Source organism: Podarcis gaigeae, assembly GCF_964106915.1.
Source record: "Podarcis gaigeae genome assembly, chromosome: 13".
Lineage (NCBI taxonomy): Eukaryota > Metazoa > Chordata > Lepidosauria > Squamata > Lacertidae > Podarcis > Podarcis gaigeae.
Window position 1 is genome coordinate 27,579,492 of NC_139689.1, and position 26,567 is coordinate 27,606,058.

Genomic DNA, 26,567 nt, shown 5'->3' on the forward strand with positions numbered 1-26,567 from the left:
AGGGAAAAGGAGTTAGTATACCTGATCAGGCTTTAAGTGGAACTCTTAGTCAGGGACCATAGAACTGTGTCTTCTGTTTGAAAATTAAGATCTCTCTTTAAAATCTTATATCACTGTGACTACAGTATGTCTCACTCATTTCTTGGTCCATGTTCTAGCAAAGCTATGGAGTTGAACCTTGAGATCAGAAAGTGAAAAGGGAGTTCTAGTGGAGCTATGGGCTTCCCAACAATTGAAAATCTGTAGTGCATTACAGCACTATTAAGAATCATGACATAGGACAGGTGTGATCCAACTTCTACTATAATATAATAATAATAATAATTTATTATTTATACCCCGCCCATCTGGCTAAGTTTTCCCCAGCCACTCTGGGCGGCTCCCAATCAGTGTTAAAAACCGTACAGCATTCCATATTAAAAACTTCCCTGAACAGGGCTGCCTTAAGATGTCTTCTGAACGTCAGGTAATTCTTTATCTCTTTGACATCTGATGGGAGGGCGTTCCACAGGGCGGGCGCCGCTACCGAGAAGGCCCTCTGTCTGGTTCCCTGTAGCCTCACTTCTCGCAATGAGGAAACCGCCAGAAGGCCCTCAGCGCTGGATCTCAGAGTCCGGGCTGAACGATGGGGGTGGAGACGCTCCTTCAGGTATACAGGACCGAGGCCGTTTAGGGCTTTAAAGGTCAGCACCAACACTTTGAATCGTGCTCGGAAACGTACTGGGAGCCAATGCAGATCTCTCAGAACCGGTGTTATGTGGTCCCGGCGGCCACTCCCAGTCACCAGTCTCGCTGCCGCATTCTGGATTAATTGCAGTTTCCGGGTCACCTTCAAAGGTAGCCCCACGTAGAGCGCGTTGCAGTAGTCCAAGCGTGAGATAACCAGAGCATGCACCACTCTGGCGAGACAGTCCGCGGGGAGGTAGGGTCTTAGCCTGCGTACCAGGTGGAGCTGGTAGACAGCTGCCCTGGACACAGAGTTAATCTGCGCCTCCATGGACAGCTGTGAGTCCAAAATGACTCCCAGGCTGCGCACCTGGTCCTTCAGGGGCACAGTTACCCCATTCAGGACCAGGGAATCCTCCACACCTGCCCGCCTCCTGTCCCCCAAAAACAGTACTTCTGTCTTGTCAGGATTCAACCTCAATCTGTTAGCCGCCATCCAACCTCCAACCGCCTCCAGGCACTCACACAGGACCTTCACCGCCTTCACTGGTTCTGATTTAAAGGAGAGGTAGAGCTGGGTGTCATCTGCATACTGATGAACACCCAGTCCAAACCCCCTGATGATCTCTCCCAGCGGCTTCATATAGATATTAAAAAGCATGGGGGAGAGGACAGAACCCTGAGGCACCCCACAAGTGAGAGCCCAGGGGTCTGAACACTCACCCCCCACCACCACTTTCTGGACACCGCCCAGGAGGAAGGAGCGGAACCACTGTATGACAGTGCCCCCAGCTCCCAGCCCCTCTAGACGGTCCAGAAGGATGTTATGGTCGATGGTGTCAAAGGCCGCTGAGAGATCCAGCAGAACTAGGAAACAGCTCTCACCTTTGTCCCTAGCCCGCCGGAGATCATCAACCAGCGCGACCAAGGCAGTTTCAGTCCCATGGTGAGGCCTGAATCCCGATTGGAAGGGATCCAAATGGTCCGTTTCCTCCAGGCGTGCTTGGAGTTGTTCAGCAACCACCCGCTCAATCACCTTGCCCAAGAATGGCAGATTTGAGACTGGGTGATAGTTGGCCAAATTGGCCGGGTCTAAAGATGTTTTTTTAAGAAGCGGTTTAATGACCGCCTCTTTCAGCGGGTCTGGGAAGGCTCCCTCACAGAGGGAAGCATTCACCACCCCGCAGAGCCCATCGCCCAGCCCTTCCCGGCTCGCTTTTATCAGCCAGGATGGGCAAGGATCAAGGAGACAGGTGGTTGGTTTCACTCGTCCAAGCAGCCTGTCCACATCCTCGGAGGTAACAGATTGGAATTGATCCCATGTAACAGGACCAGACAGAACTCTAGCACTCTCCCGCCCTGGCCCTGCTCCCACAGTGGAGTCTACCTCCTTCTGAATCTGAGCGATTTTATCTGCAAAAAACTTTGCAAAAGCATTGCAGGAGATCTTGGGGTCCCTACCAGGCCCCGGTGGTACAGGTGGTTCTGATAGATTGTGAACCACCTGAAAAAGTCTCCTGCTGCTGTTTTCTGCAGATGCAATGGAGGCGGCGAAGAAGGCCCTCTTCGCCGTCGCCATTGCCACTTGGTAGGCTCGACGTTGAGCTCTAACCCGTGTCCGGTCTGATTCAGAATGAGTTTTCCGCCACCGGCGCTCTAGCCGTCTCAACGATTGTTTCATCACCCTCAGCTCCGGGGAAAACCACGGGGCTGCCCGGGCTCCATGCAATCGGAGAGGGCGCTTCGGAGCCAGACAGTCAATAGCCCTGGTTAACTCCGCATTCCAGCGGGCCACCAGGGAATCAGCTGAAAGGCCATCAACTTGGGATAAAGCATCCCCTACCACTCTCTGGAAGCCAATTGGATCCATTAAGTGGCGGGGGCGGACCATCCGAATCGGTCCCACCTCCCTGCGAAGGGGAAGGGTTGCAGAGAAGTCCAGTTGCACCAGGAAGTGATCTGACCATGGCACTTCTTTTGTTTCGCTTTTAGTTAATGTCAGATCACCAACATCCGTAGAGGTAAACACCAAGTCTAAGGCATGTCCGTGGCTATGAGTTGGGCCAGACTTATTCAGGGACAGCCCCATGGAGGCCATGCTTTCCACGAAGTCCCGAGCGGCCCCTTGTAAGGTCGTGTCGGCATGGATGTTAAAATCCCCCAGGACAACCAAGCTAGGTGTCTCCAGGAGCATATCCGCCACGACCTGAAGCAGCTCGGGCAGGGAATCCTTGGTGCAGCGGGGAGGTCGGTACACCAGTAGGAATCCTGTACTGCCCCTATTGCCCAACTTCCAGAACATGCACTCAGAAAACTGGGTCTTCCCAATAGGACGCCTGGTGCAGACTAATGACTTCCTAAAAATCACTGCAACCCGCCCTCCCCGCCCACATGACCTGGGTTGCTGTGCGTAAGAGAAACCTGGTGGGCAAGCAGCGGCAAGGACAGGCCCATCTGCTTCATCCAACCAGGTCTCTGTCACACATGCCAGATCAAATCCTCCATCCACAATCAGGTCGTGGATGGCAGTGGTTTTATTAATCATTGACCTGGCATTGCACAGCAACACTTTCAGGTCATGTGGGTTTCCCTTGCTGATTACTATATCCTTTCGGTCAGGACCAGACCTGGAGGCAGGGATAGTCCTCAAACAACGACTAAACCTGCCTCCTCGGTAATGACATGGTCTGGTCTTAGCATAACTCCTCCTCCTGCCCGTGATCACTGAGATCGGGTGTCCCAATACATCTCCCCCTGTGGAACCTGCCCCACCCAATCTATTGGCTGAGGCCCACTCCCAGGCAGCCATGACCCTTCCCCTTAAAAGGCAAAATACAAACTATATAATAATTTAACAGAATAATAATAATAATAAAACAAAACAGAACAAAACAAAACAAAACAAAGCAAAGCAAGAAACAATAGCCCTGACTAAATGCTTATCCCACCCCAAGCAAAAATAAAATAATGAAATAATATAATATTATAAAAAACAACAACCACCTCTTTCCCCACTCCACTTCTGTGCCTAACAGTAAGTTGGGAGAGGGGAATTTAAATAGGGTTTCAGATAATGTTTTTGGCATGTGGCCAAGGTGCGAAGAGAAAGTGGACACCCCCCCTCCGAGCTGAAAGACCCACCCTATCATCTGGTCCAAAAACGGGTTCCTAGTGCTCAGTAGCCATAAGCTCACCACCCTGCTTCGATTAGTGGTGTTAGTACTACTACACCACATCATACTCATTTCTGATTTATATGAACTCAATTGTTTATTGTGGCCGCCCCTGCACTTTAGAACTCCCTGTCTATTGAGATCAAGATGGTGCTTTCTGTGTTCTCCTTTCAGTACCTGCTAAAAACATTCATATTTAGACAAGCCTACCCAGATGCTTAGAAAACTGAGGTCATTTGAATCTGTTTTAGTATTTTAATTTTTGTGTGTTTAAGGTTGCAAATTTTTCTCGAGTTTATTGTTTGATCATTTTTGGAATCTGCTTTTAGGTTTTTGACAATCAAGTGGTATATACATTTTATGAAATAAATAAACGAAATGAAATAATTGAGATACTTAATTGTGCAGGTCCCTGATATGCATCCATAATAGTTCTTTTCAGACGTAGCACTGGTGTCAGGGTTGGTAAGGGTATTCCTGAGGCCAAATGGCCCAGCAACCGAGAAATTTATCCTTGCCCTGAACACTGGGCCAACCAATGCTATTGGTCAGTTGATCTCGCGCTCAGGGGAATGCCCTCTAATTCCTGCCATCATTGGCCAATTTGGTGGCAGGAGGACGATCTAGCCTGCAATATGCCAGTTCACAGAAGAGGACTGGGGCTCACCTGCAAAGCTGCCCATCCAAGAAGAGGGAAACATACTTCCTGTTTCTCTCTCCACACATTCAGTGTATAGACGGAAAGGAAATGGTTTAAAAGGGGTACAGATACCATGGGATCTCCTTTAAATCAACGGTACTTGAGATTACGAAAAGCCAATGCATGCAAGTGTTCTTCATTTTCACACTATGTCACTGATCATGTCAGGTGTGTACAGTATAATCATTGCATTAGTAGGCAGGATCAAACACAAAAGGGAATAACTACTTATATGAAGGGGAAAGACTGAACTTGCTCCTCATATACAAATTCAAATAGCTGCAGATATTCCAGTCTAACTGGAATGGAGGGAAAGATGATTGAGAGCTAAATAATTATTACATGTAAACAAGACATGATGCTCATATCAGAAGTAAAGGATTCTGGAAAGAAATTTGTTTGCACCTATGGAGGATAGCAAACAGAAGTGTCTCCCCCACAAGGGCAGAGCTGCAATGCTAGATTCCTGGCAGCTGCTTACTGGGTGGGGTAGAGATGAGGTTGGCAGAGGTTTATTCAGTGCAGGTGCATGGCATGGGCAGAGCAAACTCTCCGCCACTTCACCACATCCTCCTGTCCTTCTTTGTAGGTAGCAGCAACACCATTTTCAGGAAGCTAGCATGGTGGCTCCACCCCACCAGGGTGATTTTCTTCTGATAGCAAGAAAATGTGCTAGAAAAGGAATGATACTGTTTGCCTTACCAGCATATTCCATCTCAGGTTTGCAAAAAATAAAAATAAAGACACACACACCCTTCTTTATATGTGACTGTGGCATGAATATACTAGCACTTTAATTCGTCTCATACCCACATATGCACAACCCTTCACACTTTGATTTTTGATTTTTTTTTTGCATAATTTCTATACACTTTCCTATTTATAAAATAATGGTTGCAACAAAAAGACAGGACCAATAATCAGCTAAGAACTACTATATACAAGTTGTCTATAAAGCCAAACCTACAACATTGGAAAAGAAAGAAGGAAAAGCTATCTGCCATTACCAAGGAGGCAATCCAATGTGAATGCTTTTTAGGCATTACAACAGTATTAAGTAGGGTAATGTGTGTGTGATTTTTCCCCAAGAAAAAAAATAACATCATCAACGAGGAGCAAACTCAACTTCTAGATAAACAAGCATATTAAACGATGGCCCTGCATTCTTTCCCAAATGCAACATTTAGTAAATGTTTTTCTGAAGGCTTCCTTGACCTCTCTATTTCTCAGGCTGTATATCAGGGGATTGAAGAAAGGTGTCAGGACTGTATAGAAGAGAGAGAAGACTTTGTTGAGGTCTCGCAGGGCATCTGTTTTGGGCAACATGTAGACAATCATGATTGTGCCATAGAAAATGGACACCACAGTGAGGTGTGAGGAACAGGTCGAGAAGGCTTTCTGCCTCCCACTGGTGGAGGGGATTCTCACAATGGTAGATATGATATAGACATAAGATGTCAGGGTCAACAAGAAGGGAGGCAAGGAACATATCGCAGCCAGGAAGGTGGTTAAAAGTTCGATCACGTGTGTGTCGCTACACGAGAGCTTTAATATTGGATTGAAATCGCAAAAGAAGTGGCTGATTTCACTGCGGCCACAGAACCTTAACTGGTGCATTAAATATATAGTCACGTTAATAGCCAATGAACCGCTGATCCAAGATGCAGCTATTAGCCGGAGGCAAACTCTGCCATTCATCAGTACCGTATAGAGCAGTGGTTTACAAATTGCCACATACCTATCGTAGGACATTGCTGCTAGGAGATAACATTCCGAGGCTGCCAAAAAGCCAAAGAAGTAATATTGGATCATGCATCCAGTTACAGAAATGGTTCTTGGACCTCCGTCAGAGAGATTGGCCAGCATCATGGGAAGGATGTTGGAGCTGTAGCAGGTCTCCAGGCAGGACAGGTTTCCCAGGAAGAAGTACATGGGGGTGTGAAGGTGGCGATCAGTCACAACAAGCACGACAATGAGAATATTCCCAAGCATGGTCACAATGTAGATCACTAAGAAGAGCAGGAAGAGAGGAAACCGAAGATCTCCTAGATCTCCAAATCCCAGAAGAAGGAATTCAGTGAGGACTGTTTGATTTCTCAATTCTGCTTTTGCCATTGTATTAGCGTCACACCTGGAAAGATTAGATAAACTCTACTTTAGATGGGTGGAAAGGATTAATATACATTAGCTCTTTTCATTTGCACCCATAAGGTTTAGATGTTGGCAGTTATACAGCAGATACTAAACTAGAGAGGGGTAGAGAGAAGAGGATGGGAGGAGGTTTTCCAGGACAACTTTTCAAGTCGTAAGTGAACACAACTAGAGAGTTCAAACAAATATTTTCCTCTCCATCACTAGGATATTTTAACAGGACCTAGGTTGAGCATAATGCACATTATCCTTAATAATATATTTGCTTTTTAATTCTTCATTAATAGTAGCAAATACTAGGGATGGACAAACCTCACAGTTTCAGTTTCCCTTAGTTTTTCTTTTCTGTCTTATACTTGGTTCACATTTCCACACCATGTAAACATTCATACAATTTTATTTTGGGCACATTTCACCTAACATACACTTGCCTGCACACAAGACAACCAATCTAGAATGAGGCTGCCAGACTGAAGACTGGGAGTGGCCACCAGGACCATATAGCACCAGTCCTAAAGGATCTATATTATCTCCCATTACATTTCCGAACACAATTCAAAATGTTGGTGCTAAGCTTTAAAGCCCTAAATGGCCCTTGGCCCTATATACCTGAAAGAGCATCTCCACCCTCATTGTTCATCCCAGTCATTGAGTTCCAGGTCTGAGCGTCTTCTGGCAGTTCTTTCACTGTGAGAAGTGAAGTTACAGGAAACCTGGCAGAAGGCCTTCTTGGTAGTTGCACCCACCCTGTGGAACACCCTCCCATCAGATGTCAAAGAGATGAACAATTGTCTGGCATCTGAAGGCAGCCTGTATAGGGAAGTTTTTTGTGTTTGGTGTTTTAATTTGCTGGAAGCAACTCAGAGTGGCTGGGGCAACCCAGTCAAATGGGTGGCATTATTATTATTATTATTATTATTATTATTATTATTATTATTATTCTAAGGTCACAGGTTTAATCCCCATACGTGACAACTGCGTATTCCTGCATTGCAGGAATTATCCTCAGGGTCCCTTCCAACTCTACAGTTCTATTATTCTACTATTTTATTTATGACACCTACATTTGTCCTTATGTACAAATGGCTTTTAATGCCCATTGTGCCTTTAGAGTTTCAATCAAAGCACATGGCAACCTCTTGCCAGCCATGTCCTCTTGCCCCCCCATCTTTCTCCTATCTCATTCTTACACATCAATGGAAAAGCCAGTAGTTTGCTTACCTTATTCCACATTATCGCTGTTTTCATGTCTCAGTTGACTGTAGTGTGTTTGCTTTGATTAATAACATTTTTTAAAAATGTATAGATTACAACATGCCCATAGTGCCGGAATTCAATTTACTTCTTCTGTTGTATCTCTGTTCTGAAAACAGTCTCTTCTCATTTTCCCCATCTTATTCCTGACCTCAATTCATTCTTGAAATTAAAAAAGGCATTTTTGTTTTCAGTGTTTCTTCTCTCCATATATATTCCATCAGAATGATTTTCCTTCGTGGTGCATTGCATCTCTCTCTTCCCACAGGGAAATCAACGTCTCCTTTGACATCATTTTAATAATAGGTGTTTTAAGGCTAGAAGCATCAAACTACTGGTACTTATGAACTTAAGCATATTGGAATTAAACTACTGACTTCAAAGCTTGCTCTTTTTTAAAGAATATTATATAGGAACATAGAAAGCTGCCTCATAATGAGTCAGCCCATTGGTCAATTCAGTATTGTTTGTACTGACAGAAGCTCCCAAGGGTTTAAGGCAGGGAGATGCCATGCAAAGAATCTAGGACCTTCTCTACTCTAGGGAGATGCTCTGTCACTGAGCTATGGCCCTTCCCCTTTCAGTTTCACTGGAAGAAATCAACAGTAAGCAAACTGAGTAAACAATGGCTCAAAACAGAAAGAGGCAAATTAATGTATTTTATGCTCTACTGTAAGTGGGCTTACAGGAATGTGCATACTGGAATTTGTCCACACTTCGCACACATCATAGTGTGGCTGTGGCAGCATAAGCTGTTGAACCATGGGAGGGAAGAGAGTTGTGTGAATGAGCTAACCCTGTGCCCCTCCTTGTAAAATTATTGAAATGTATGAAACTGAAAATCATAATTAATATTATAATAAAAAATATAGTGGTACCTTGGGTTACGAACTTAATTCGTTCCGGAGGTCTGTTCTTAACCCGAAACCATTCTTAAGCTGAGGTGTGCTTTCGCTAATGGGGCCTCCCATTGCCGCCACACCGCCGGTGTGCAGTTTCTGTTCTCATCATGGGGCAAAGTTCTCAACCCGAGGTACTACTTCTGGGTTAGCGGAGTTTGTAACCCAAAGTGTTTGTAACCTGAAGCGTTTGTAACCCGAGGTACCACTGTAATAATTTTATGACAGAATGAAAAAAAGGAAAGGACCCCTGACAGTTAAGTCCATTTGCAGACGACTCTGGGGTTGCGACACTCATCTTGCTTTACAGGCCGAGGGAGCCGGTGTTTGTCCACAGACAGTTTTTCTGGGTCATGTGGTCAGCATGACTAAGCTGCTTCTGGCGGAATGGAACACCGAAACCAGAGCAGCGCACGGAAATGCCATTTACCTTCCCGCCTATTTATCTACTTGCCCCCCCTTTTTTTTTTTACATGCTTTCGAACTGCTAGGTTGGCAGGAGCTGGGACCGAGCAACTGGAGCTCACCTCATTGCAAGGATTTGAACCACCAACCTTCTGATCGGCAAGCCCAAGAGGCTCAGTGTTTTAGACCACAGTCCACCTGCATCCAAAACACAATACAAAACACAAGTACACACAACATACTGTGCAATAGTTCCTATCTCTGTGCGGTTCTGTGTCCTTGTTCATGCATCAGTGAAATGGGCACCTTCATTTGTTCAAGGAATTAAATGGAATAGAAACCAATGTGAGAACATGTTTTTCCCTGCTGCAAACTATAGGGACAAAACAATGTAGTATGACGGGGTAATTAACCTGTCCTCATCAAGGGTTTCATAAGCTGGGCCAACTCATTTCCTCCCCAAGCTTTCCCCTAAAGTTTGTTATCCTTATGGAAACTTTGAACTTACCCTGAGCCCATTGATACCTCCCTCCTGAATGTGTGTGGCTGATTTGCTTACGTTAGCAACATTGACCTGAGCATTGGCCATTGAAGGAATGGCATAGCACTCAACACAACACTGTTTTTGGAAATGAATGCTTGTCACGAAGGCTGCTCCATTGCAGCAAATAGGGCACTGCCCCACCAACCTCATTCTTCCCTCAACCAGCTCCCAACTGCCTGCCTTCTTGCACCTAGTCCAGGGGAAGGCACTGCTTATGGCAGCTTTCTTCTCCTTATTATCAGTCTTGCCAGTTGTAGAACATAACAGGGAGGCGGATGGGGACCACAGCAGAATTAATTGGCTTTGCTCATGATTGGCTTTGGCTCCACCTCCTGTTGGGATCTCTGCCTTCTTCCCCATGAGTTCCAAAAGTCATCAGCCACCAATGTTCGTTTGAAAATGTCATTTAGAACAACAGTGACAACAAAAATACTACTTCCTCTTTCACAGTTAAATAGTGTCCAGGGGATAACCAGCCTTCCTCTGGAAAAGATATTAAAAAACATGGAGCAGAGCATTTAGAAATGCAAACATTCAAAGCTGCTGGATTCAATATCTGCAACAAACCAAAAGAGGAAGTATTTACCACCTTCTTCTTGGAAAACAAACCCATACGGTAAAGGAATAAGCCATTATCGCTAGTTTGATATCATAACAGTAGGTAAGAAACATTTCATTAACTGTCTCATACAGGAGTGTGATGTAAGAAGATAATGAACACTGTTGGAAACAGGATGTTGGATGAGGTGGGTTTTTGGTCTGGCCCAGCAGGGTGTCCTGTGTGTGTTTATCTTCTTATAAATATATATCCTCTTATAAATAACATTTTCACATCAATGTTTTCCATTACTGTTACCATAAAGACCATCGACCCAGCCTTTCTTTTGCTGTTGTCAGTAAAATTGCATTTTTCTTTTCTTTTTTATCTTTTCATTCTCTATTTGTAGCTACCTGCATTGAAAGCATGTTTAATGTTTTGTTTGATTTATGGCAGATGCATTCCATGAGTAGCATCCGAGAGAAAAACCAAACGATCATTACGCATTTCGTCCTGCTGGGGTTTGGCGATCTCCAGGATCTGCAGATATTCATCTTCCTGATCTTTCTGTCGATCTACCTTGTGACCATGGCTGGGAATATCCTCATTGTTGTTTTAGTCATTTCTGACCAGCACCTTCACACACCCATGTACTTCTTTGTGGGTAACCATTCTGCCAAGAATGCTAGCCAGCCTGCTATCTGGGGAAAGAACCATTTCTGCAAAAGGGTGCATGCTACAGTTCTGGCTCTTTGCATTTCTAGCAGCAACAGAATGTTATCTCCTGGCGGTGATGTCTTATGATCGCTATCTTGCGGTTTGCAAACCGCTGCACTATGCAGCCCTTATGGACAACCGTCTCTGTGTCCAGTTAGTGCTCGTATCTTGGCTAAGTGGCTCGTTAGTAGTCACCACAATTACACTAACAATGGCACAGTTCAGTTTTTGTGCTCCATACGAAATAGACCATTTCTTTTGTGATTTCATGCCATTGATACAACACCTCTGCAGCGGTGCCCATTTTCTTCTGTTGTCCAGTTTCATCACTACCTCTATGTTTACCTTTCCACCATTTCTGCTGACCATTGCTTCGTACATTTACATCATCACTGCAATTCTGAGAATCCCATCTGCCACGGGGAGGAAGAAAGCCTTTTCCACCTGTTCCTCCCACCTCTCTGTAGTCACTATCTTTTACGGGGCATTAATAGTAGTGTACATGTTCCCAAATACAGACACGCTGAGCCGAATGAACAAAGTCTTCTCTCTCTTCTACACGGTCTTTACACCTCTGGCCAATCCTCTGATATACAGCTTGAGGAACAAGGAGGTGAGCAAGTCTCTGAAAAGAGCCATCGACAAATGCGTGCCAACACAAAAGCTCACAATAATTTCTCATTAAAGTAAATGGGTGTGAGAGACACAGGGCACTTACACACAGTGGTTTATTGTAGATGTGGTGCTTCTCATGCAAGCATTTTTTCCCCAGCATCCACATGATTTTATCCTCACCAAAATGCCATGCCATATGCCCTCCATTTAATCTGTATTTACAGCTTCCATGTTTGTTTTTGTTTTGTTTTTTGTTACCTAATGGGCCTGAGTTTAAATGGGATTCTGATACATCTGGATTAAATTGGAAAATAATATTAGATGTTTTTTTAAAAAAAAATTAAAATATTGGGTTACAAAAATACCTGCATTATCTCTTTTTCAGGTCATAGAGCCATTTTACTTACCAGTTGCATTCAATGCGAGACATTAATGTTGCATACAGTGTGAGGTTGGGGGGGGAGAGAATGGGGAGAGAGTGAGAGAGGCTGCGGTGGTAAAGCTTGCGTTCTTTCACTCAGGTTTTTTGTGTCAGCGTCACTTGAGTAGATTTTCTTTCTATTCACTTATTATTTTTTCCTTGTCAGTGACAGCGGTTGAGGGGGGCAGGCAGGGCATAGTTGGTTGTTGTTAGTTGACTGCAGTTAGATTTGTTTGCATGGGGGGGGGGCACGCGAGCAATGTGTAAGTGTGTTTGTGTGTTTCTAACCCAGTGGATAAATTGCTGCATTCAACCATTTTTTATTTGGAGTAGTTCCATTGAAATTGATGAGCCTGAGTTAGTCATGGTGATTAACTTCAATGGGTCTACTCAGAATAAAAAATAGATGAGTGCAATCCAATGCTTTTTGAACCTCTCATTATTCTGTCTGCAAAAGAGGTCCTTGAAACTTTCATGTCTGCATAATGACGAAAGGAAACTTCTCATTCCCCCTGTGGATTATACTTCCCCTCCGGTCTTTTGCTGTGTAAAGGAAGCCCAAGGAGATTTGTTTCTCTCACCATGTAACTTAAATTAAGCAGAGTAAATAATAAATCCATGGGGAGTTTTGCATCCTTAACTAAACCTTTGAGAACTACTTGCTCAACATGATGTCTTATAACTGCCAGGAGACACTATACTGCAGCCTTCACCAATGGCTGGGGCTATTGAGAACTGTAGACCAAAACACCTGGCAGGAACCACACTGAAGAAGGCTACTTTCCAGCTAATGAAAAGTAGATCTCCCCTGTTCTGTTCATTCCTTGGGGCAGATTTGGACAATCCTTCACACACACTCCAATCTGTTCAGGAAGAGATTGCTCAATCCAGCACCACTTCTGCTTCTATGCGTGGGTAGAAATTGTCTGACAACATGTATTTTAACTGTGCAATCCTAGATTTCCTGTATGCATTTGAATCCATCCCACAAAATACACATGGTTTGGAGGCAAGCCAGGTCTTTTCAGGAGAGAAAGAAAAACCATATATAGTGGTACCTCGGTTTTCGAACGTAACCCATTCCAGAAGACCGTTCTACTTTTGAAACATTTGAAAACCAAGGCGCAGAAAATTGAGAAAAATGCAGTGGTACACTCAGCGGAAACCTTTTGATATCCGAGGCCCGTTCGAAAACAGAAGAATTTACTTCCAGTTTTTTGGCGTTTGGGTTCCAAAACATTCGGCAACAGAGACATCTGAAAACAGAGGAACCACCGTATTCAAATTTCAGCACAACCTTTTTTGGGGGCACAATGAACAGCAATGCCATCCTGCTCAGGGCCTGTTGAAATGAATGGGAATTTGTGAAAGTATGGCACAGTTCCAGTTCAATTTGATGAGGTTTGTTTCAAGAGAAACTTGTGGTAGCTTGAAAGAAATAGGATACACATTTATCAGGTATTAATCTAATCTACAGTTATTCAAGGGATTTCTGACATTTAGTAATTTAAAAGAGATCCAGGATGAGGACTAGTGAAATGGCGGGAGGGCTAGCCTTGGATTGGACAGATCTGAGTTCAAATCTGTGCTCAGCCCTAAAGATTACTCTGGTTTATCATTCTTTCTCAGCCTGATCCACTCTACAGTGTAGCTGTGAGGATGGGTGCCTTGACTCCTCTAAATTACTGGGTCTAGTGGGTGTTGGTGTTTAATCCCTGCTTAGAGTATTGAGATTGGCTGCCACACACTGAATTTAGCAGTGTCAAAATACAGGCCAAACCAGTTTTTCCATTCTCAGAAAATCATCATGGAGAACAAAAGGAAGGTAATGGGAGATTAACCAAGCAGATACTCTGTGTCAGACAGTAGATGGGTGTGAGAGATAGCAGAGACAAAGCAGAGTTGGCTAGCATGGGGGCTAGAGAGAAAAAGTGTCAATCAGTTAAAGCCAGCAAGCTGAGCAGAGGCACAGAGAGCCATGTTTGATTTCTTTTTTGATCCAAGGCTAAATCAATGGGAGAAACAGGACCCTATCGGAGTGCAATGCCTTGAACCCCTCCATCATAGGCTCAGATTGCATATGTGTGTAAATAAGCCAAACACAATAAATACACCCAGTAGTGATGTATGGAAGTGAGAGGTAGACCATAAAGAAGGTTGATCGCCAAAGAATTGATGCTTTTGTATTATGGTGCTGGAGGAGACTCTTGAGAGTCCCATGGACTGCTAGAAGATCAAACCTCTCCATTCTTAAGGAAATCAGCCCTGAGTGCTCACTGGAAGGACAGATCCTGAAGCTGAGTCTCCAATACTTTGGCCACCTCATGAGAAGAGAAGACTCCCTGGAAAAGACCCTGATGTTGGGAAAGATTGAGGGCACAAGGAGAAGGGGACGACAGAGGACGAGATGGTTGGACAGTGTTCTTGAAGTTACCAGCATGAGTTTGACCAAACTGCGGGAGGCAGTGGAAGACAGGAGTGCCTGGCGTGCTCTGGTCCATGGGGTCACGAAGAGTCGGACACGACTAAACAACTAAACAACAACAATAAAGACACTACCGTCTCTGCTATGCTTCATTTCCAAAGGAAACACAAACCCTGACTAAATGTCTGGACCCCTGGAATTTTGCACTGCTCTGAGATTGGGGTGGCATGTAACGCACACACACACAATCACCTTGAGCTGCATGAGATAGAGATGAGATAGACTAATGGTTAGAATCCAATGGTCATCAGCAGCTTGCAAATCACTACAAAACCACGTGAGAGAAACTGAAGACACTTTGCCAAGATGCCAAAAGATGTTTTGTGCATTTTTTGTTATTTCATTTTAGGTATATAAAAGTAATTATATTGTTGTAACACTGATAACGGGATGTAGGTGGCGCTGTGGGCTAAACCACAGAGCCTAGGACTTGCCAATCAGAAGGTCGGCAGTTTGAATCCCTGCGACGGGGTGAGCTCCTGTTGCTCCGTCCCAGCTCCTGCCAACCTAGCAGTTCGAAAGCACAAAGTGCAAGTAGATAAATAGGTACCGCTCCGGCGGGAAGATAAATGGCATTTCCGTGTGCTGCTCTGGTTTGCCAGAAGCAGCTTAGTCATGCTGGCCACATGACCCAGAAGCTGTCTGCAGACAAACGCCAGCTCCCTCGGCCAATAAAGCGAGATGAGCGCCGCAACCCCAGAGTCGGTCATGACTGGACCTAATGGTCAGGGGTCCCTTTACCTTTACCTTTAACACTGATAACACATCTGACAGGTGGGGCTTAAATCTTGCTCAGTTTGCTGGAAAGCAGATCCCTGTTTGCCAGGCTAGGTGAAGGAAAGCAGGGACTTCTCCATTCCCCTGATAAGAATCTGGTCCATTGAACCAAAAATATTCGCCACCGCAGCTCTAAGGGATACAAATCCATGTCTTCTGATGGAGACTTTCACCTTGAAAACCACTCATCAAAGTTTTATTCTCATTGGAGCTTTGAACAGAACCTTGGCTGTATGAATAAAATGGACCCAGGATGGTTCAGATACTCAATCATAGATATAAGACCATTGATGATGTTTCGTTTTTATCCCACCTTTATCATGCTATAACACAAGAATGGCCATCAAATAGTGCAGCAACAAACACTGTTGCCTTTGTGTGCCTTTGTGGATGAAGCCAAACTGTTGGAGAATTACAGTGTCTGATGTGGTTGTAGAGACTGATACAGGAGAGACATGTTTTGTTGCAGCTGGGGCAGATGAAGGAGTCTGGTTGTGCTATTGCATTGCGGAAGAACTAATAAAACAGTCCAGTATAGACCCACTACTAATGCACTATTATTATTAAATCAACAACATGCTGCAGAATACACCAGTCTGGTGAGGCCCAAAGATTACTTGTAAGTTGCAGCCTACATCATCAATATGACCCTCATTCTATGTTTTGTTGAGGTGCACAGAATCACCACCCACTAGCACACAAAGGTGGGGGGTGGAGGGAGCGTTCCACCCCAGGTGCCATTCCTAGGGGTGCCATCGCAGCAGGGGGCCCCCCAGGATGCCAGCCGCTCGCCGTGCACCCTGGGATGCATGACGCATGCCCCCTGCCCTGCGACTCGCAATGTGTGCCCCCCACGATGTGCTCCAGTGACGCCCCTGCCTGTTCGCCGCTCCAGGTGCCGGAGCATGTCGCTCTGCCACGGTCACCACCACCACCACAAACTGTTCTGTTAATTTGAAAGTTCCATACTGATAGCCATCAAAAGGGCTTGAGAAGAATCAGAAGGATGAGGCAGGATCTTGGATTGTCATTTCTTGATCCTTTCCATGATCTTCATCTCTGCTGTATTCTTTGGGCAGGATGTTTCCATGCTTTCCATTATCTAACCCTTTCAGCCCCCTGGAAGCTACAAGGCAATTAGGATCTGCAGGGAAAGAAGAAGCAAAATGTTAGGCGCATGATTGATTGATTTGTTTGGGCTCTTTGTTATTCATTGGTGTGCTGAAAGTTTGAGAGAATGCTTAGACAGAGGAGGAAATTTTTCACCAGAAGACCAAAGTGTCTGAATGAATTCCTGGAGGACAGAGCAGAACTGACTGTACTATGAGGCAACAGGAGGCAGCCACACTGGATGGCAGAAACTGGGCATCAGAAAACAGATTTTATTGTTGTTGTTGTTATACATATTTTTCACCTTCGGTCTCTTAAATTTACTATAACCTACCAAGACAATTTCTGTGGTGAAAGACTGTGCTACATGATAGATACACACACTGGCCAACTAAGAATAATGCCCCATGCATCTGATAGAGTCAAATTTATGGAAACTCATGCCATAATTAATTTGTCATTCCTTAAAATGTCTCAGGACTCTTAGCTGTTTCTGTTTTTGCTGTAGCAGGCTACTGCTCTTATACTGAAACTACATTTTTATCCAATACCCCATTATTATTACTTTTTATTCGAAATGGTTTAAATTATAAATACAGCTCAAAAGTATTTTCCAAATGTTGGTATCCAGTTTCCTTGTCATATTCTGAAATAAGCACTGTATAATTATTGAATTCTCATCTCCAAAATATATCATTTCATAGATTTCTGTACTTTTCTGAACTTTGCTGTCTGATTCTGTTTTGAGATGTGCACAGCTTGGGAATTAGATACCGGGACCAGTCACAGCTCACAGCTGAAAGCAATCTGGATCCAATAGCTGGGATATTGGAAACACACTGGGCTTCTCAATTAATTTCTTGCATAAGAAAAACTCTGCTGAGTCAAATCAAAAGCCTATCAAATCAAAAGTTTCCCAAAGCAGCCAGCCAGATGCTTTCATGTTCTTACCTGCAGGATCACAGTAAGCCCTTTCCTGAGTCACATCAGATTTAGACTTCCCAACAACTACTAAAAATGAAAGAAAGAGAATAATAATAATAAATAAGAGATATTCAAAGGGAATGAGCTGTAATTTCTGCCTTATCATCTTAATGTACAAGATGTATTGAAACAGTTGAAAATAACTTTATTTATTTTTTCTGCTTCCTGTTATGATGGCGACAGGCCAGGCAGCCAGCTCCAGAGCTCCACAGATTTAATTGATTTTCACTCGTTTTAAACCAAGCATTTTATTAACTATCAACTGTTCTTTTAACCTGGAAGCTGGGGAGCAGAAAAATGTGGAGCTGTGAGATAAGAAATAATTAACAAACTTGGAGCTTATCTGTTCTGTCAGCATGCCATTCATCAAGTGGAAGCAAGGAAGGTGGCTGAATTTGACACTGTATCTATTAAGATTTTAACTTAGCCTTTTGAACCTAAAATGTCATCCAAAGGCAAGAAAAGAATCCAAATCAGTACCAGTAAAGATACTGGGCTCATAAATCCAGTAATTTTCTATAAAATATTTTAACCTGCTTTTCATTCCAAGATCTCAGGGTGAGGAACAATAAAACCTGATCGCTGGCTGGGAGCAGCAGCATGTCCCTTAAATTACCATGAACTCATAATAGAAGGAAAACAAATAAGCATTAGTTTGTGGTGTCCTTCAGATGTTGTTGGGTTCCAAATCTTATCTTCTCCAGCCAATATTGCCAATGCTCAGGGATGATGTGAGTTGTATCCCAACAACTTCGGGGGGGGGGTGTCATAGGTTGCTTAGACACCCTAATACTGTACACATATCACTGTAGGTTAGTACATAATGCTATTTTTGTGCCTCTGCCTTCTTTCTAGGCTTATGCCATATCTTGCAGGTCTTAATTAGACCAGCGGTTACCATCTGCTGCTTGTTGCTTTGCTTTACTTCCACTTTGGTAGTGCAGAAGGTTCTGAACCATAAAGCTGGCTATTATATGGACAGACTTACTAGTGTCAGCACAGTAGCACCATTTTCCGTCTTTGTCATAGTTGCTTGTTGTTGCACACCAGAACCTCCTGGGCATGACTTCTTCATCTGTGCAAGTATAGAACGTCCTTCCCCTGTAAACAAAGGGGAACACGCAGGGTTTTCCGTGAGAGTTGCCGCCATGCTCTGTTTAGAGACAAGAAATATATGAGGCAAATGTTATGACACCAGTTTAATGGAGAGTCTATGTGCTTCACAACACACTGGGACAAACAGATTTCAGCATATTTAGGACTGCACTGAATTATGACTGCAAAGTTTCATTGGTGTTTTGGCATAATAAGCAGCAGAGTGATATGGATTCATAGTTGCACCCAATATTCATAGATGGCTAAGCTGGGAGGACCATTAGACATAATATTCTCCAAGAGAGGGCTGATGTTCTCCAAATTCTCCAAAGGTTCAGGCAGAATTATTAAAAATAATTTATTCAAAAATTGACCAGACTTTTTTTTCTGAGAAATTTCAACTCAGATCTAGGTAATCTTTCATGTATCTTCTGCTAACTCCTTGGATATATTAACTACAATTCCTAAAAGATATAGTTGTAAACAAGTCATAGGAACTGATGGTAATCTTATTACTTCTGCCAGAGATAAATTAGCATACAAATGAAAGAATATGGAAGATATGCAGATAGATATCTGCTTAAAATGCCTGTTGGGTACATGTTACAATGAAGCTCAAAACACTGCGGCCTGGTTCCCACAAAAAGCAGACAGTAAGCCTGTTTCTTAGCTGTACTGCTTCAGAGTAATTGAGCCCAAATTACATCATACTAAAATTAACCAAAGTCATTCAGCAAATTGCAGAAACCAGACTTGCGTAGAAAGTTCCATTCTTGGGCAAGCTGTCTGAACTTGCATTGGATTCTCAAACCAAAGTGTTTCTGGATGATACAAATCTAGATATAATTAATTGAGTCCCTCTCTCTAATGGCAGTCTGCAACACTGCAAACACCACTTGTTTTCCAAAAATATTTTGGATAGGTCACACCACCAGCCTAATCTGACTGTTAATTGTCTTGATGCTGCTCTTATCCTATTAATGGAATTAGCTTTTGTTTAATATATTTTTATCACATTGTTTCACATTGTTTTGAAATATATTTAAAATTACTGTGATGGTGGTGATTACTACAACCACTACTACAACAACTGGATTGTGGTGCTTGACAGCACAGAAATACATTTGCGACATACAGGAACTCATCTGCTCATCCTGTAGGGTTTGAGGTTGTTTTGTTTCGTCTCTTGTGGGTGAAACAAGAGGAGAGGAGCTTCAAAACTAAGAAGAGGAGAGCAGTTCTATGCACACTTCGCAGATCACTTTGCTCTGCACTAGAGGGCCTACTGCAGATAAACTTTCATCAGGACTTCCTTTCCATATGGTATAGAAACCAGTCCTTTAGGGTAGTGATACCTATCCTTTGGAACTCTTCTCTTGTTAAATATTGGGCTGTTGTCATGTCTATTGTCTTTCTGCTGCCTATTGAAGTGATTGTCTGCATCTGTATCAAAACGTGTCACTATTGGTCTCCAGAGCCATAGCAGGCACTGTAAGCGCTCCCAATGGTTTGACTTCACCCCTGAAGTCATGGTCTCTTCCATGGTCTCCCGAGACAGACAAATGCCAACAATAGCAATCTTCATTAGATTTCAAATTGTTCTTATATATATGGAACTATTTTTAATTATTTGTATAAATGACATTGTTTGTACATACGGAATTGTTTTTACTTGTTGATTATTTTTATTGTGAAATTGTTTCAAGATCTTTTTAGGGAAACTGCCCTGATGGGCAGAGTATAAATAATAGTAGCAGTAGTCGTAGTAGTAGTAATTCAAAAATGAAGTCAAATAAATAAATCCCATTGAACTCAGTAGAATTTACTTCTTAGTAAATATGTGTGTGTGTGCATACGCTTCCTTCACTGAGATTTTCAAACTCTGGTGATGTGCTTACCTGTCTCATAGCAAGACTTCCAATGGTGGTCTTTGTCATAGGAACTGGTTGTAGCACACCACAACCAATGGAACCTGGATCCATCCTTGGTGCAGGTATGATATGTCTTGTTATTATAGATAAACGGGAAGACACAGGATGAAACGTCTGAAACAGTTAAAGAAAACGGGTAAAGACCATTGTGATTTAAATTTAGTAGATCATATTATTTTAATGTTGTTTTCCACAACTTCGTAGCCTACAAAAAGAGTGTGGTGTTGAATTCCAGATATTAAAGAATTTTTGTAATCGGCCCTTGAACGTCAGTATCATTTATACTGAACACTGAATAATTCCTTCCTCTTCAAAGATTTGGGGGGGGGGGACACCATGAAACATGCAATGTAAACTTAGGAAGTCACAAGCATTTTGGGGGGGGGGGGGAGTTCACTGACTTTAGGAAGATAAGAAGCTGTTATACTGAGCCAGACCACTGTTGCATCTAGCTCAGCATTGACTAGTAGTCTCTCTCAAGGATTTCAGATGCAGGTTTCTCCCACTTCTACCTGGAGATACTGGAAACTGGACCCAGAACCTTCTGCATACAAATCAGATGCTTTACAGCTGAGCTATGACCCTTCCCAAATGACATTTCTCACAGTTAATTAATATTGGAGCTGTGGGATAGTAAGCAGCATTTGTGTACCAATATATACAGTCATATTGTGGTATGGGAAAGTGCCTGCAAAACAATCCTTGGGGAGGAGGAACCACTAAGTGTTTGGAGACCTTGAGACAACAAGGAGGAAGAGAGATTGATTGGTTTATTACGGCCATTGGCCCATATCTAAAAACAATACATCAAAATAAACATAAACAATACAATTTAAACAGTTCCAAGTTAAAACACCCCTATAAAACCAATTTTACTTCAATTTAGTAAACTATACACAATAAGCTCCCTCTATGTCAACCGCAATTCAAATCCCTCAGATTTTGGGGGGTATGCGTCTTAGTTCTGGCACTTATTGATGGTTCTTAAGTTTGGCTAAGCTGTCAGAGTCATACAGTGATCCATTTCTCCTCTTATGAAATAAGACATTTATCAGGTATCTAGCGACTGCAAGGGATCTACTTGAGTCTTCGTCGTTTAATAAGTATATTATTTGGGCCTCCTGAGGTCTGTCAGCTATTCTCGATAAATATGGGGCCAGAAACTTGGACCGTGAAGCCGAATGTATAGGACAACAGAAGATTATATGATATAACGATTCTGTAGATCCACTTTTACAGTCACAGAGGAGTGAGATCTGTCCATTGGAGAGTCTGTAACCCAACACATTTGATGGGAAAACGTTGAATCTAGCCTTTATAAAGGCGTACCTGTGCATCACCACAGATAAGGTAGTTAAATAAGATGGAAGCTTCGTTGGTGGTGTTAAGCCAAGGTTTATCGGCAAACAGATGCCACCACCTGTCGCAATATTAAATTGTAAATCCATCTCCTCTAATTTGTGAGTTATAATTCTCTTGGCAGAAATTAAGTCCAATTTTAGTAGTTCAGATGGAGATAGTCCTAAGGACACAAGTTTCCCATGTATTATTTTTGCCCAAGGGCTAGGGAAGTCGTCTCTCCAGAGACACTGTATCAAGTGGAGATTTGGAAGTTTATGCCATAATGCCAACCAGTAACAGAGGATGCATTTCCATAATGTGGTTTCTAGAGATGTAACATTTAGTTCGAGACGTATAGCAGTATTGCCTACACACCTGGGTAATTTTAGCAACCTTCTTAGCAGCTGGTTTTGGATTACCTCCAATTGGGTTAGATTAACAAAGGACCCCCATATTGGAATTGCATATGCTATTGTTGCAATCACCTTTGCCCTGAAAACTTTTAACACTGATGGAATATGGAAAGCCCCATCTGAAAAGAAAAAACGCAGTAGTGCAAAGGAAAGGGCTTTAGCTCTATTCAATACATATGCCAGATGGACCTTCCAGCCCATGCTGTGTTGGAGAAGGACTCCCAAGTACTGAAATTTAAAGACTTGGTCAATGGCTTTTCCATCTATTCTCCAATTATAGGTTTTTCGACTCTTGGTGAAAATTAGAACTTTGGACTTGGCATGATTAATTGTAAGAAAATTTGATTTGCAGTAAGCATCAAAAATTTTCAGTGCCCTCCTAAGGCCTACTCTTGAGAAAGATAGGATCACTGCGTCGTCTGCGTAGAGTAGAAGGGGGCAACGATATTGGGCAAGGCGGGGGGCATGGATTGTTTCTTGAGAATCTATTAGAGGCGCCCTCATATCACTTATAAATAGATTAAAAAGGGTCGGAGCAAGGATACATCCTTGACGGACACCTCTATTGATGGTTACTGAATTTGAGAGGTCACCGGCCGGAGTGATTCTCACCCTTGCGGCTGATCCGTCATGCAATTTAGTTATTAGCCACAAAAGTCTTTTGTCTATTCCCCATCGTGCTAATTTTCCCCAAAGTAATCCCCTGGGGACGCTGTCAAAAGCGGCCTTTAAATCAATAAAGGCTGCACAAAGTTGGCCTCTATTTGGGGCGGAATATTTCCGGGCAAGGTGGTATAAAACTAAGACATGATCAACCGCAGACTGATTCGGTCTAAAACCAGCCTGTTCAGGCCCAATCAGGTTGTTCTCTTCGGCCCACTTAGTAAGCTTAGTTAACAAGAACCGTGCATATATTTTCCCAATTACTGACAATAAACTGATATTCCTGTAATTTCCCGGGTCATCTGTCGAGCCCTTTTTATGAATTGGAATAATAATCGCATCCTTCCATATTCTTGGAACCTTCCCACTGTTGTTTACGGCATCAAAAGTAACGGCCAGGACCTTTGCCCACCAGTGTGCATGAAGTTTTATAGCTTCCGCCGGGACTAGGTCGGGACCGGGGGCTTTTCCAACTTTGAGATTGGAAATGAGTCCGTGGATTTCTTCTGGGTCAGTGGGTGGCCAAAGAGGGAGCTGCTCATAGAATCCATCGATTTTATTAATATTAAGGTCTGGTAAGGCAAAATAGTTCCTTAGAAATGATTCCCAAACTGGGGCAGGAATAACGGTTAGTGGGTAACTTTTAGATTTTCTGTTAACCAACAGCCAGAATTTTCGGGAATTACGGGTATTTGAGGCAGCTATAAGTGCATGCCAGCGGTTCAGTTGCCATTCCTGTTTGGCCTTTTTTTGCACATATTTGTAAGCTGATTTTGCCTGATAGTACTCCTTGGGAAGCATAGTCGCCCCTGAGGATTTGTAATCATTATAAATAGCACAAAGATGTTGTTTGGCTTCTTTGCAATTACGGTTAAACCACAGTGCACCTGTCTTGGAGTGGGCCCGATTTACCTGGTGGGTTGGGACAGTAAAGAATGACGTGAGGTCATTCAACAGATTGGCAAATAGATTAATAGTTTGATCGTGTTCATATGAGGTTATGTCAAGGACTGAATAGGTTTGTATGATCTCCTGCTTAAAAAATTGAGAATATTTTTGAGCCTGCGTTACAGACCACTTTATACCCTTCACTCGTAATGCCGTATTAATGCCCTCTACTGGGTTTTCTGTGTTAGTGTCTAATTGAGTTGGATGACTGTACTCGTCCCCGTGCCAGTCTAGGTCAAACATAGCAGCAAGTGGAAGGTGGTCACTGAACTGAATATTGTCAATCTTAAAAGAGAGAGCTTTCGGCATCAGATCACTCGAGGCTAAAAGGTAATCTAGTACACTGTTTGATTTCTCCTTTATAATGCTACATAATACTCAGAGACACCCGAGGAAAGTGATTGGCAGAAGTTTCAGGACAGAAAAAAGACAGTCTCAAGCATCATTATATCAAGCATAATTAATTTTACAAGGTGATAGCTATTAACTTCAATGACTTTGGCAGGAGATTAGACAAAGGTGACGGAGGAAAGCAGTACCAACTATTAACAATAGCCATAACAATTAAATGCTTTCCATCTGTATTCCCCTGTATACCAGTTGTTGGGGAGTACATGGATGGGGGAAAAGGGTTCTCTGCATGCGCCACCCATTGCCTTAAGAAAAACAGTCGCCTGACCAAAACTGAATTGAGTATGCTGAATCAGACTTGGTCATTTTATGCTTTCATGCACTATCATTTGCAAATGACCAAAATAAAAAGTCAAATGCCATGCAGCCTTCTGCCTTATCAGGTCTCTTTGCCATCCCCTCCTGCCATGAAGGGGGAACTCTGTGTGGAGCACTGCCATGGCACTGTCCTCACAGTGACTGCTGCTTTTTAGTCCTTCTCCTCTTCAGTCACTTCTCACTCAAGAAGGCAGTGGGTGGGGGTGAGAAGAAGCAGAGCAGAGTGTATACCTAAGGAACTGGAAGGAATGTGTCAAGGAGATACAACATGGTTCCTCAGAAGCCACAGCTGTCAGGCTCAGTAGCAAAAGAGACATTGCCTCCTCAGCCCATAGCACCACTATTCAGCATTACATAACACTTCCTGCTCAGTATTGCCCTGGTTCTTCTTTAAACTTTGCCCATTGGCCTTGCTCCACAGCCTAGGCAAGGAAAGCATCTTCTGTACCTCGCACAAATGCTTCTTTTCCACTTCTACCCTATATATATTAACCGTACAATCCTATGCAATCTTACTCAATAGTAAACCTCACTAAATCCCCCAATAAACAGATGAGAACATGATGTTGCTCTTTTTAAAAAAAGGTTTCGATACTCCATACAACTGAGTGCCACCAGGAAACAAAATCATTGCTTCTGAGTCACCATGTTCTCCACAGCTTCTCTCACAGGACAGGAGCTTCCAATCTTAAAGTAATGAAGCAGGAAAGAAGAAAACAGAAGAAGGGAGATAGTTCCTGCTGTGCAGTGTTGGGGAGGCAGAAGGAAATTCTTACCTGGATGTGCCACACTGAAGGGTAACAGGACCCAGGTACAAACTAGGAGTTGAGTGATGAACCACATAGTTGCTGATCACTCCAGAGTTTGAAATCCCTGTGCTTCTTTGTGGTGTCCTCTTTTTAGCACAGTCTCCACACACCCTTAATTATGGTTGCAAAACACTGCACTCCATAAATAGCCATGACACTCATACCAGGCAAAGGAATCTCAAATACTAAATACTGGGACAAGAAACTCAAGAGAGGTGTGTATGTGCCAATCAGCTGGGCTGGGCCATTTTTTCCCCTTTCCTGTATCCCTGCACTGCTTTGGCATGAGATTTCCCACATACGTAATACTTCTGAAATTACAGTGAGCAAATCATTGGAGCTATAATTCATTGCTAGCTGCAAAACCCTGAAGGCAACACCTCAGCTTCAGAAGAACTTCACTGTCATTCTGAATTGGCTGTTCTGAGAGTGGGGAGTAGGGCCTTTTTAAAAAACTGGAACTCGCCAGAGCTGAGTTCCAGCACCTCCCAGGTGGGCTCCATTGCCAATTTAAGAGAACAAGGGAGATGTTCCTTGTGAGTTCCAGTACCTCTTTTTCTAGAAAAATAGCACTGGTGGGGGTGTTATATTCCTGACACACTGACTTTCCACACTCCCTTCAAAGACCTCTATCATTGCTGAAAATTATTAGCAATTCCAAGACATGTAACCATGGGTGTAGCCAGGGGGATGGGGGTTAGCTGCCACTCCTAAATTAAGTAAACAAAAACACTTAACTGAAATTATATATATTCAGAATATTTAAAACTGACATGCTTGCAGAGGTCACTTGGATGATGTTGTGGCACATTCTAACAATGCAATTGGCAACACAACAGAGAGATAGGGCATGGTTTCCACAAACTCATGGAAATATTTTCCGCTTCCATAAAAAAAAAGACTCTGCTCGCCTCTAGGGTTGCCATATTTCAAAAAGTAAAAACCAGGACACCAACAAAGTTGTTGAGCTTTTTTGCTTATGAAAGCAAAAGCACCGGAATTGTTGAGCAAAGAAACCGTAATTTTTTGATTGGCATATCTCTCTTGCTCAGCCATGCACCACTTGTATCCTATAGCGGTCATTCAGTACCTTGCAAAGAATAAAAATCTGGTTAAGGTCAACAGTGGCAGGGGAGTGTTTCAATGGGATATGCTTACTGAGTGTGTACAGAAAATTTTTCAGCAAATCCAAGAAAACT

General features: G+C 43.1%; 4 protein-coding genes across 4 annotated transcripts in view; 1 reads left to right on the forward strand and 3 right to left on the reverse strand.

Moving 5' to 3' along the window:
- LOC310829685 (epididymal sperm-binding protein 1-like) overlaps positions 1-26,567 on the reverse strand; it is a 101,477-nt gene that overhangs the window by 66,389 nt on the left and 8,521 nt on the right. The window lies entirely within an intron of this gene.
- On the reverse strand, positions 5,384-8,043 carry LOC310829601 (olfactory receptor 2AP1-like). Its single transcript, XM_083708303.1, has 2 exons — positions 7,912-8,043; positions 5,384-6,670 (listed from the first exon to the last, which is right to left on the reverse strand). The coding sequence occupies exon 2, from the start codon at positions 6,652-6,654 to the stop codon at positions 5,668-5,670; it is 987 nt and encodes a 328-aa protein (XP_083564429.1). The 5' UTR covers positions 6,655-6,670; positions 7,912-8,043; the 3' UTR covers positions 5,384-5,667.
- On the forward strand, positions 10,757-12,141 carry LOC310829604 (olfactory receptor 10A4-like; the record flags this gene model as incomplete). The annotated part of the gene is given in 2 exon segments (XM_083708310.1): positions 10,757-10,998; positions 11,000-12,141. Coding segments are annotated over 2 exon segments (975 nt in total). The 3' UTR covers positions 11,733-12,141.
- Positions 16,174-25,641, reverse strand: LOC310829705 (epididymal sperm-binding protein 1-like). Its single transcript, XM_083708445.1, has 5 exons — positions 25,336-25,641; positions 20,433-20,579; positions 18,428-18,592; positions 17,407-17,466; positions 16,174-16,489 (listed from the first exon to the last, which is right to left on the reverse strand). Exons 1-5 carry the CDS (start codon positions 25,400-25,402, stop codon positions 16,344-16,346), a joined length of 585 nt encoding a protein of 194 aa, XP_083564571.1. The 5' UTR covers positions 25,403-25,641; the 3' UTR covers positions 16,174-16,343.

Bases quoted from the DNA above. Each gene is read 5' to 3' on its own strand.
- LOC310829601 (XM_083708303.1), bottom strand. From the start codon at position 6,654: ATGGCAAAAGCAGAATTGAGAAATCAAACAGTCCTCACTGAATTCCTT.
- LOC310829705 (XM_083708445.1), bottom strand. From the start codon at position 25,402: ATGTGGTTCATCACTCAACTCCTAGTTTGTACCTGGGTCCTGTTACCC. The intron at 18,593-20,432 runs GTAAGCACATCA...GTCTCTAAACAG, and splicing joins GAAGTCTTGCTATGAGACAG to AGCATGGCGGCAACTCTCAC. The intron at 17,467-18,427 runs GTAAGTCTGTCC...TTTCATTTTTAG, and splicing joins GTGCTACTGTGCTGACACTA to TAGTTGTTGGGAAGTCTAAA.